This window comes from Delphinapterus leucas, chromosome 1 (assembly GCF_059928025.1).
Source record: "Delphinapterus leucas isolate spDelLeu-1000000601 "Yukka" chromosome 1, BTC_Dleu_Yukka2, whole genome shotgun sequence".
NCBI lineage: Eukaryota > Metazoa > Chordata > Mammalia > Artiodactyla > Monodontidae > Delphinapterus > Delphinapterus leucas.
This window is the reverse complement of record NC_143129.1, coordinates 189631342-189643161: the sequence shown is the minus strand read 5'-3', so window position 1 is coordinate 189643161 and position 11820 is coordinate 189631342. Positions and strand designations below refer to the sequence as shown.

The 11820-nt window shown below is 64.7% G+C and overlaps 1 protein-coding gene across 1 annotated transcript; it reads left to right on the top strand.

Annotated features, from left to right (window-relative positions):
* The first annotated feature begins 371 nt into the window (after nt 1–371).
* On the top strand, nt 372–10543 carry GABRD (gamma-aminobutyric acid type A receptor subunit delta). The gene is made up of 9 exons (XM_022598671.2): nt 372–497; nt 6289–6401; nt 6716–6783; nt 6881–7101; nt 8232–8314; nt 8707–8844; nt 9455–9610; nt 9822–10033; nt 10259–10543. Exons 1-9 carry the CDS (start codon nt 430–432, stop codon nt 10541–10543), a joined length of 1344 nt encoding a protein of 447 aa, XP_022454379.1. The 5' UTR covers nt 372–429.
* The last annotated feature ends 1277 nt before the right edge of the window (nt 10544–11820 follow it).

The following is an 11820-nucleotide window of genomic DNA, read 5'->3' as shown; positions in this document are numbered from 1 at the left end:
CGCGCCCGTCGGTCCGCAGGCGCCTGGCCGGCAGCGAGAGGCCGCGTCCACGCGGGTCCTGCGCCTGAGTCGCCTCCCGGATAGACGCGCGGAGGGACCCTTTACGGCCGGCAAGGGCAGCGGCGCTGGGACGGGGAGTGCCGGACCCCCGGCCGGGGGCGCGGGGGTGTGGCGGAGGCGGGAGGGGAGCTGCAGGCGGGGCGGCCGGAGCTGGAGGGGGAGGGCGGGAGGGGGCCGTGCCGCGCGGCGCGGGGCGGGGCGGCTCCGGGCTCGCCGCTCCGTCCGCCCTCGCGCCCGCGCCGCGCGCCCTCCCGCTCCCGCCCTCTTGTGCCGCCGCCGCCGCGGCCGCCGGCTAAGCAACTTCTCGAGCTCCCGCGACCGGCCGGACCCCGGCGCCGCCCCCGGCCCAGCGCCCAGCCGGCCGAGGCCATGGACGCGCTGGCCTGGCTGCTGCCCCCGCTTCTGCTGCTCTGCGCGCAGCAGCACCGCGGCACCAGGTGAGCGAGCGCCGGGTCCGCGCTGCGCCGGGGCCGCCCTCGGTGGGGAGTCCCGCGCCGGCCAAGCCCCGGCTGCCGGGATGGAGCCCCGTGCGAACCCCTGCTCTTCAGGGGCCCGCGTCTTCCCGCACCCACAGGCTCCCACGGTGTCTGTCCCCCATCCCCCCATGACTCCCCCACCCCGTCTCCCCCGCGGGCCCTCCTCTCCGAACTCGCCGCGGAGATGCCCTTGGGCGCGGGCAGCGGCGGTGTTCTAGGTTCTGGCAGCCCCGCCGCCCCGGTGCTGTCCGCCGTCCCGGTGCTGAACCCGCGCCGCAGGGCCGGTCGAGGGCGTCAGAGCCGCTCGCAGTTTGCCCCGGTGCCCGGGCTCGCCTGCTGAGCTCGGGTTCCTCGCCCCAGCCGGCACTTGGCCGATCCCTGGCTGGCTGGTGCCCTTCCAGGCGCGGTCTGAGCTCTCAGCAGGGCCCCAGCTTCAGGCAGGAAGAAAGGAGGGGTCCGGAGAACACGGGAGAGGAGGCCGCTCCCCTCCCTCGGGCACCCGCTTCCGTTGCCTTTAGCGGTCTGGGGTGGACACGAAGGCGCGTCCTCATGGCAGGTGTGGCTGTGGACCTCCCTTCTGGGACCATTTCTAATGCCATCCGACTGCAGGGTATGCGAGCGGGGGAGCCAGGTGCCCCTGGCAGGGGACAGACTCTGGATTTCTTTTTAACTGTCAGGAGAGGGGATGAGGTGCCCTGTCTTCCCCCGCGAAGGCAGAGGCTAAGAAGAAATGTCCCTGTGCCGAGGCTCCCTCCCTCTGGCTCCCAGGGGCCAGCATGGTCCCAGCTCGCTTTTCGCGTCTCTGCAGACTGGACTTGAGGTGGGCTCCGGGTTGCCCAGCATCCTGACCTCTGAGTCTGGTTACCTGCCATAGGAGTTGTGAGGGGCCTTTTTGAAAATCATCTTGGTGCCAGGGCTGCAGAAGAAAACAGAGCAAAAACATCTCTCCCTGCCCCTTCCCCCCAGCATTCCAGACTTTGTGGTCAACCAACTGATGTCGAAGACTTTAAAAGCCAGAAATCGTTGAACGCTGGCCTGTGTTTTGGCTGTAGTCACTCGGACAATACGCAACACGGCTCTGTGTGTGTGTGGTCAGAGCTTACTTGTTGGTGGGTGGAGGGCAGAGTCTGGCTTTGGTTGTAGACCTGGCTGTCATGTCACAGTCACAGGCAGTGCCCGTGTGGCCCCTGTCCCGGGGCCTTGTTCTGTATCAAGCCCAATGGGCTGTTCTCCTCTCTCCTCTTCCTGCTTCACGGTCCCAGAAAGGGCGAAGCGTTGAGGTGTGGCTGTGGAGGGATGTGCTGGGGGCCGGGGGTCAGCCGCCGGCTCAGGCCCACAGCTGCGCACCGCAGTTCTGAAATCCAAGTTGCTCTGAGCCCCAAGTGTTAGTCCAAGTTTGACACCAGCACTCAGTTGGCGGCAAAGCCTGCCTTGCTTGTTTTGTCTGTATCCACGCTACTCATGAGGCATATTTATACATTTCCTGCTGGAAAATTCTCCAGACACACCCCTCCCCAAGTCCATGAGTGCGTTATATTGCCTTTCTAAAATCTGCAGTGTTTTGAACTCCTACCCCATCTGGCTCCTGGGTTGTTGGGCGAGGGGCGAGCCTGTCTGCCTGTGTAGGAAGGCTGAGGCCCCGGTTGGGACGAGCGCCTCTGGGCTTTGGGGGCCTTCGGGGCCTCTTTTCCCATCTGCTCTGCATCCCTCCGCTCAGATACCAGGGCAACAGTGGCTTCCCTTCCCTCGTCCCCACCCCGGGGCGGTGTGAGGGGACATCGGGGCGAATGGAAGGGCCTCTTTGTTGCCGCCCCTCAGCCCAGATCCCGGGGCTCCTGGTGGGATAAGAAGGGAGTGGGCCGTGCAGCATTTGTGGGTCGGGTCAAGGCCACGCTTCCCTGAGTCTGAAGATCCGCTCACGCAGCGGCCACCCAAGCTCCCCGGCTGCCTACCCGAGTGGGTGGCCTTCCGGGGCTGCTGGCACCTCCGTCTCCCTGGAGAAGCTGTGCCCGCGGCTCCTGCCTCGCCCTCACCTCCCGTGAGCGCGATCGTCGTGGTGTTCGCCTTGGTAACTGAGGTGCCAGCGCTGCAGCGGCTGCTCTAAAAGCAGAGCTGTCAGGGATCCGTGGGCTTCGTGCGCGCAGGGTCCGGGGTGGGAGGGTGGGAGGATCCTGGGGGTGGTGCCTGCTGCCTCGTTCAGCTACACCCACCTTCCCTTTCCATCCCCAGGGGCACAGGCAAGTGACAGGGCTGGGGCTTCTCTCAGGGGGGCCAGGAGAGGGCGGGGGGCCTGACGGCACCCAGGAGCAGCCCCGGGAGGGCGGAAGCTGCCCGTGATTTCACGGCACCTGCTCTGTCCCACGAGCTTGAGCCTGGTGTGTCTCTGAGCTTCTGTTCCTCTAATGAAACCCCAACCCTAGGCCACCACTGGCTTTCAGGGCCATCAGAGGAGTCAGACGCTCCCTCCCAGAACGCGGGTTAGAGTCCCAACATTCTGACCCCATGCAGAGCCCCGCATGGACCAGGTACCCCGCCTGCCCCACTGACTCTACCTGAACCAGTGGAGGAGGGTAGGGCCCTCCAGGACCCAGAGCACCATATGGCCCCGCCTCCAGCCCCCGCATCCCTTCACAGCTGCAGAAGCGGCCACCTTGTCCCAGGTGAGATGTGGCACCGCAGGAGGCTGTTCCCTTCTCACCCCTGGAGACGGCAGAGCTGAGAACCCACCAGTGTCCTGACACTTTCAGGCGAGCTTCATGGTGGGCGCTGCCCTTGCCCTTGCCTCTGTGCCCCTGAGCGTGTGTGAGGCCCTGGCCCAGGACAGGTGTGCTCACCTGTGCCACCAGCCCAAGGCCGGGAAGGGTGGTGTCTCCTGACGGCCTGGCTCCAAGCAGGCCAGCCGCTGGGCCGGTCCAAAAATAAAGCCTCATTCCAATCCCTTTGCGTCTGACCTTCAGGGTGAACTCCGTTTGCATTTTTAATTGTGCTTTACTTGGGGCCAGGGCTTCATTTAATTCCTTCTTTTACTTTGTTACCAAAGCACCTGCCCTGTCTACACGCTCTACCCAGCCTTCACCTGGAGGGACCCCGTGGGCCTGCGGGCAGAGCGGGTTTCACAGGCCTCACTAGCTGAGGACCTCCTGGGTCACGTTCAGCCTTCCTCATGGGCCGGTGTGTGGAGCAGACGAGGGGCCCAGGTGCCCTTGCCGGCGTTTCCCAAGCCCCGGCGGCCCGAGGCCTTCTTGAAGCCCCTGAGAGGACGGCGTCCCGGGGCCAGTCCAGCTGGATGCCGAGCCCCACCAACTCAGCGGCAGAACTTGCTCCCGGCCCCTCCCTCCACTGACCCTCCCTCGGTCTGGACCAGGCCCCTTTCTGTCTCCATGGCCCGTCCAGCCCATCATCCCCCCAACCTCCACGATGGCCCCCAGTTTATCCCCCCTATTCCCTCAGGACACTTCCCATGCCCCTCCCTCACAGGCATCCAGGTTTAATCTAATTAATCGAGCAGCTCCTTGTTCGGAGTGCCGGTTTCCCCTTGACCCCGGATAAGCCCCACGGTCCCCCCTCCACACTGTCTGCCCCATGCCTGCCACCGCCCTGCAGGTCCCTCCCAGACCCCACCGCGTGGAGCCCTCGGCTGCCTCCTGCCTCTTACCTCGGCCCAGACTCACTTTCTCTCTCTTTGGGCTGTGATGTCACTTTCTCGGGGAGGCTGTCCCTTTCTCCCCAGCCAGAGGGCTCCTGACCTCCCCTTCCTGTGACCGTCTTCATGCTCAAAGCCCCTTGCTTTGCCACCCCTTGCAGACGCTGACCTCTGGCCGCGACTGTCCTGGCCCGGCTTAGTCACATCTCTGGAACAGGGCAGCACCAAGGGTCACACTAGCCAGATGGAGGCGTGGATGAATAAATGCGTGATCAGGACAGCTTCCTTCAGGGGCCCGGGGCAGGGCCAGGAGAGGGATGGGGGTTCAGTGGAGGTGGGGGGAATCAGCGTGGGGACATGGGGGGTCAGAGTTAGCGCTGGAGCAAGAGGTGGGGACAGATGGCAGAGGGTCTGGAGGGTCAAGCGGGCGTCTAAGAGGGCGAGGCTGGAGTGCAGGAGTCGGGGGCAGTAGCAGCTGGAGGCAGGCAGGAGGCTGGGGCCATGGCGGCGGGGGACGCGGTCTGCGGTGGCCCAAGTGGCGGGTGGTGGGGGGCGGGGCACAGGCTGCACCGACAGGCTCAGCGGTAGCCGGTCCCACGTCCGGAGGGGAGGGGTGGGGCGGCCAGCGGCAGCACCGCGGGAGCCCAGAGGGGTCAGCGGTCTCGTCACGGTGGCCAAAACGGCCCAGAGTGGGGCGCCTGGGCACGCGGCCACGCCGGACTCTGGGGAGAGGAAGGAATGGCCTCAGAGCTCCCAGCTGCTCTGCACCCACACCCTGGCGCATCGGCTCCCCTGCGGGCTCTGGATGGGCTCGGGCCCCAGGTGCCCTGGAGGCCTTCTCTGCCCACTGGGGACAGCAGTGATTCAGAGGAAAACAAGAGGCTTCCTCCTGAATGTCCCTCCTCGTTCCCTGCTGTCAGGTTTAGGAGAAATCCTGCCCGCCCCCCCCCCCACCTGCCGTGGCCTGGAGGAGCAAGGGTGTGTGAGGTTCCCGGGGCTGCTGTAACAAGCGACCACAAGCTGGGGGACTTAAAACAGGGGGGATTTATTCTCTCGTAATTCTGGAGGCCCGAAGTCTGAAGCCAAGGTGTCGGCAGGGTCCATGCCTCTCTGCAGCCTCTGGTGCTGCCGGAGTCCCTGGTGTCCCTCGGCTTGTGGCCGCATCACTCCATCCCTGCCTCTGTGGTCACGTGGCTTCTCCCCGTGTGTCCATTTCCTTTTCTTCTAAGGACGCCAGTCATGGATTTAGGGCCCACCCTAGTCTAGCATTTCATCTTAACTAATTACATCTGCAAAGCCCCTGTCTCCCAATAAGGTTCCATTCTGGGGTTCTGGGTGGACATGAATTTGGGGGCGCTGTTTCCCAGAGGGCGAGCAGAAGAAGGGGGATGGGCAGAGCCACTGGGGGGCTTCCAGCAGTCGGCGTGTGCGGGCCACGAGACGCCTGTGTCGTTGGGTCCCCGTGCGGCCCCACCAGGGACAAACACGACCAGCACAGGCTGTCAGTGAGGTTAATCTGAAACCAGGGCGCGTGGCCCCCAGCTGCTCCGGGGTCAGGCTAAGCCTCGGAGGCACGTGGCAATTTGGGGAGATCTGGAGACTGCCTGGGAAGGGACAGAGAGCAGGAGGCCGGCCTGCAGCCTCCCCACAGGCCCTCGGCCTGGACCTGGGTCCCGGGTTTGGGACCTCACCCGCTGTCTCCCTCTCCCCAGCCTTCAGCCTCCTGGTCACACGTCTTTTCTCCCAAGTCACCTCCTACAGGACACATTGCCCTCAGAAGCTGAAAGGGAGGCCATGTGCTCTTGTTGGGGGACCCCAGGGGTGGGGATGCTGGGTGGTTATGGAGGGAGCCGGGGGCCTCTGCCTGACCTGGGTGGCCTTCCTCAGGGCCGAGTGAGTGGGATGTAAGCTGAGCATAGAGGCCAGTGGAAGACGTCCAGGAGTCCTGGGCTCTGCACCTCCCGGGGGCTCCCTGTGTCTGGCGTGAGTTCCTGGGACTGGTCAGGTCCAGCCCGCAGGGCCTCCCCGCTGTCCACCCCTGGCCTAGGTGCCCAGGACAGGCTCTGTCCCTGTCACCCTGCCTGTGACCAGAGGGCCTTGCGTTTCCAGGGCAATGAATGACATTGGCGACTATGTCGGCTCCAACCTGGAAATATCCTGGCTCCCCAACCTGGACGGTTTGATAGAGGGCTACGCCCGCAACTTCCGGCCTGGCATCGGAGGTGAGAGTGGCCGTCGGGCTCGGGCAGACCCTGGGTCCAGTGTGGGTGTGAGCCCTGCTTGGCTCTGGGCTGGCGCAGAGGCCCGCTCCCCTGAGGGGCGTGCCCGAGCTCCTGCACCAGCCCCCAGGGAAACGGCTAGGAAGGTGGATCTGCTCTGGCCTCAGGCTGGTCTGCACCAAGACGGCCTTCCCTGCAAAGCCCCTGGCTGTTCCCTGTCCCGCCTTCTGGGGAATTCGCTGGCCTGGCTGAGCGGCCGGGGGTGCTGGGTCCTGGCCTCAGCCCCGCCTGCCTCGGGCCTGGCTCCTTCCTTGCAGGCCCCCCTGTGAACGTGGCACTCGCCATCGAGGTGGCCAGCATCGACCACATCTCTGAGGCGAACATGGTAGGTCCCACCGGCCTCCGCCCCGCCCCCGGCCGCGTGCCCCAGGAGCAAGCGGAGGGGCTGACGGCCGGGCCTCTGCGTCCCCCCACCCCCGCAGGAGTACACCATGACGGTGTTTCTGCATCAGAGCTGGCGCGACAGCAGGCTGTCCTACAACCACACCAATGAGACTCTGGGCCTGGACAGCCGCTTCGTGGACAAGCTGTGGCTCCCTGACACCTTCATCGTGAACGCCAAGTCCGCCTGGTTCCACGATGTGACGGTGGAGAACAAGCTCATCCGGCTGCAGCCCGACGGGGTGATTCTCTACAGCATCCGGTGAGCCCAGCCGGCTGCCTGCCCACCCACCCCCCACGGAGTGCACCGCTGGGAGCTGGGGGGATGGGGGCTGGGGGGTGGCGGTATTTATATCCCTCGGCAACCAGCAGCTGCGCAGGAAGCCGAGGTTGCTGGCCGGGAGCCAGCAGAGGCCGCTATGTGGCTAACGCATGCCCTCGTCTTTTTAAATTGAGGTGAAGTTCACATAACATCAAATCAAGCATTTAAAAGTGAACAATTCCGTGATACTTAGCACATTCCCCATGTTGTGCAAACATCACCTCTACCCACTTGCAATATATTTCACCCGAAAGGAGACCCCGTGCCCGTTAGCAGTCACTCCCCATCTCCCCTCTCCAGCTCTGCAAGCTGCCAGTCGGCTTTCTAGCTTCATGGATTTGCCTATTCAGCACATTTCACACAAAAGTAATCATACTCTACGTGACCTCTTGGGTCTGCTTTTTTCACGTAGTATGTAGTGTTTTCGAGATTCATCTATGCTGCGACATTTATCAGAATTTCCTGCCTTTTCACGGCAGAGTGACATTCCATTGCGTGGATACGCCAGTTTTGTGTATCTGCTCCTCCATGGACAGCTGTGCTGCTTCCAGTAAACACACGTGGACGTGTATTGGTTTGAATGTGTGTTTTCTGACACATGCCTTTTAAAAGTGGACTTAATTGCCAACACTTTAAAGATCAGGAGATGTACATAAGAATCTAAATTCTCTTGGAAAACCAGCACACTTGGCAACACCAGCCTTTTCCCAGGCTGCATGGTCAGTGGGGACGCCTAGAGGCCGTCCCCAGGGCAGACCAGGGGGCTCAGGCTGGACCCGCCTTCTTGGCCGCCGGCTTAGCCAGCCAGCTGTTCTGAAGGACGAGGAAAGTGAATGAAATCCGGTTCTTGATCCCTGAAGACTCACAGATATCTGTAACGTGGCCACAGTTTCCAGTTTCCACCCAAATGCCAGCAGCTTGCCGGCAAGACCAAAGGCAGCCTGCTGCCGCCCCGTGAGGAGGCCGTACTGGCCGGGTGCAGGAGCGTCTCTGCCATGTTGGGCCAGAGAGACGCCGGCTGCCGGGGGCTGGCCTCATCCTGGGGACCCACCGGTGTGTTGTCTGGGCAGAATCACCTCCACGGTGGCCTGCGACATGGACCTGGCCAAGTACCCCATGGACGAGCAGGAGTGCATGCTGCACCTGGAGAGCTGTGAGTGCGGGGCGGCGCGGGGGCGGGGCGGCAGGGCGGGGGCGGGGCAGAAACAGAAGGAAGAGAAGGAAGAGAGGGGGCCCGGAAGGCCCTCCTGCTGCGGGTCAGCGCCCTGCCCAGGACAGCCGGCCCTGGAGGCCAGACAAGACACGTGCCTGTGTCACTGGGCCAGCATGGCGGCCCCTGCGGGTCACCCTGGCAAGGGCGACCTGCCCTTTGGCCAGCTCATCTGGCCTTGCCCACCTTTCCGAGGTGCCAGGCGTGGTCCCAGGCCTCCTTGCTCCCTGCCTCTGTGTATCGGGCTCCCAGCACAGGCAGGGCAGTCCTGCGAGGGCTGCCAGGGGCTGGGGAGGGGGCGCCAGGCTCTGCGGCCCATGTGGGCTCTCCTGCAGACGGCTACTCGTCCGAGGACATCGTCTACTACTGGTCCGAAAACCAGGGGCAGATCCACGGGCTGGACAGGCTGCAGCTGGCCCAGTTCACCATCACCAGCTACCGCTTCACCACGGAGCTGATGAACTTCAAATCGGGTAACGCGGCCTCTCGCGGCCTCTTCCTTGTGAGCCCCGCTGGTGGTTTTCTAGTGCTTTCCGCAGAGCCACTAGCCGGCCCCGAGGGCCCCCGGAGGCTGCAGCTGGAAAACCGCTGGTCGGCGCAGGCTGTGCCTGGCCGAGCCGCTCGGGACGAGCCCTAGTGCGGGCCCGGATCAGGTTTCCTCCGCCTTACTCCTCGCTTCTTCATTGCTTCCCGGGGTTTGAGGGGTGCCGGGGGGCTCCAGGGCCAAGCCTGTGTTGTCTCCCGGCCCCTCCCGCCCCTGCTGCCCGGTCATCGGAGCCAGCGAGCCCAGGCTGGCTCTTTCCTCGAGCTGGGCTGTGCACAAGCAGGGCAGGAGAGGGGTGCACTGCGCTCTGGGAGGGGCCCACGGGCCAGCAGCAAGGCCGGAATCTTTCTCCTCTCCCTCCTCTGGTGGCCCTGCCGCAGGGCCGGCCCCTCTCCTGACCCATCAGGCTGTGGGGGGAGGTGGGCACAAGGATCTTCCTCTCTTTGGAGGCCGGCAGTGGCCCCAGTTCCCGCTCAGTGCCCCTCTCCCTGAGCACTGCTCTGGGTGGTGGGCCTGGTGCTAACGGGGGTCTCCGGCAGCCGGCCAGTTCCCCCGGCTCAGCCTGCACGTCCACCTCCGGAGGAACCGGGGCGTCTACATCATCCAGTCCTACATGCCCTCCATCCTCCTGGTCGCCATGTCCTGGGTCTCCTTCTGGATTAGCCAGGCCGCAGTGCCCGCCAGGGTGTCTCTAGGTACGGGGCCCTGGCCTCTCCCCCGCGGGAGGTGGTGGAAGGAGGGAGTCTGGGAGCAGGGCCCCAACCCCATTTGTCCTGAGCACAGGCCTTGCCTTGCAGTCCCTCGGGCCCACTGTCCTGGGGCAGTGGCCAGCCGGGCTGGGCCTGGTGACAGGAGCCTGACCTGCACCCAGGTGGGTTCCAGTAATGGCACCACCTGTTCCCACAGGCATCACCACGGTGCTGACCATGACCACACTGATGGTCAGTGCCCGCTCCTCCCTGCCGCGGGCGTCGGCCATCAAGGCGCTGGACGTGTACTTCTGGATCTGCTACGTCTTTGTGTTTGCCGCCCTGGTGGAGTACGCCTTCGCCCACTTCAACGCTGACTACCGGAAGAAGCAAAAGGCCAAGGTCAAGGTCAAGGAGCAGAGGGTCGAGGTGAGGCTGGGGGTGGGGTGGGGTTCTCATGTTCAGGACGAAGGACAGCGCCCCCGCCCAGCACCAGGGAGGGTCAGCGTTGCCGGCGGGGCAGGGGGCACTTTGTCCTGTGCTCAGCCTGGGACCCTCTGCCGCCTGCTCTCCCAGTAGAGCCGCTGGCCTGGGCTGGGGGTCCTGCCCCTCGCTTGCCAGCCACTCAGCCTGCCCCTCCCCCTCCCCACACAGATGGACGTGAAGAATGCCATCGTGCTCTTCTCCCTTTCGGCCGCGGGCGTCACCCAGGAGCTGGCCGCATCCCGCCGGCAGTGCCGCGTGCCTGGGAACCTCATGGGTTCCTACAGGTCGGTGGAGGTGGAGACAGAGGAGACGAAGAAACAGGGGGCCCAGGGGGGCCTCCGTGCGCTTTTCAAGCCCATCGACGCGGACACCATTGACATCTACGCCCGTGCCGTGTTCCCCGCGGCCTTCGCCGCCGTCAACGTCATCTACTGGGCCGCGTACGCCATGTGAGGCCGGCTTCGCAGGTCCCATGCCCGGGACCTCCTGGGGGAAGGACCCCCGGGGGGCTCTGCGTGTTTCACAGGGGGGAGGACCACGGGCCACATAAAAGGAGAGGAAGGCCTCAGCCTCGCTCAGCACCCCCAGGCTCTGTCCCCACCCTCACCCGGACCCCTGGTCTGCAGAAGACGGCCCAGCAGTCCAGCCTCCTGACCTGGGAGCCAGGCAGGCACCGGGCCCCAGGGAGCTTTGCGTCTGACTCGGAAAAGGATCCTGATTCTGGGACTTAGCTCTGTGGGTTTGGACCACGGAGGGGGAGGAGGTCGGGCATGGAAGGTGCACATCTTCTCGGTGAGAAAGCGGGAAGGCCTTTGGTCCCAGCATGAAATAAAACGGAGCCTTTGGCCGCTGCTTAAATTCACTGTGACCTCCTCTGCTGGAGCCTGGAAGGCTCTCCTCCCACTAGCTCGATGGGCTCAGGACAGAGGGACTTGGGGACCGAGACTTGAGGACAGAGGGGCTGGGGGGAGGCAAAGGGGCTGGAAGAGTCACTCACCCCCAGTCCCTTGGGTGCATGGCCGGGGGTGCCATCTCAGTGCCTTCTGTACGTGGTGATGGGAGAACAGAGACCACCAAGTCCCCATGAACACCCAGCCCCCTTCCACATCTGCTGCCACCACAGGGTGGTGGCACAGGGTGACAGGGTCGCAGCTCTCAGCAAGGGGCCCGGGTCACCCCTGCACCAGAGCAGGGCAGGTCCTCACACTCAGAGGGGACAGAGGCGACTAGAGCGGCAGCTGTGCAGCCGAGCTGGGTCGGGAATGCCAGGCCCAGTGCCCTGCTGTGATCAGCCAGGCCACGACCCCGCTGGCCCTGAGGTGCCCCCGCAAGCCACCTCGAGGGGCGTGTGACGGTGACTTTGTGGGAATCAGAAAGTGTGCCCTGCTGGGCCACCTGCCCAGGGTGTGCTCTGTCCCCAGGCCACGGGAGCAGGCGCTGGGGATGCTCACCCACTGCAGGGCTTAGCTGGCAGAGTGACCCCTGAGGCCAGGTGGTCCAGCCAGGGCTGCAGGGCCCAGCGGCCCCCCACGGGAGCAGCTGTGTCCGAGGCCTGCCTCCCACCCAGGGCTCACACCTCGAGCTCAAAGGCCCCTTACCTCCTGAGGACGCCTCCTTGCGTCAGGCTGCCTCTTGGGCCCCCACTCTAAAGGACTAGGCTGCAGGGCTGGGCAGGCTCATCCCAGGGGGCAGGACCGCCCAGGGAGCGGGGCCTCCGGGCCCCAGAGTGA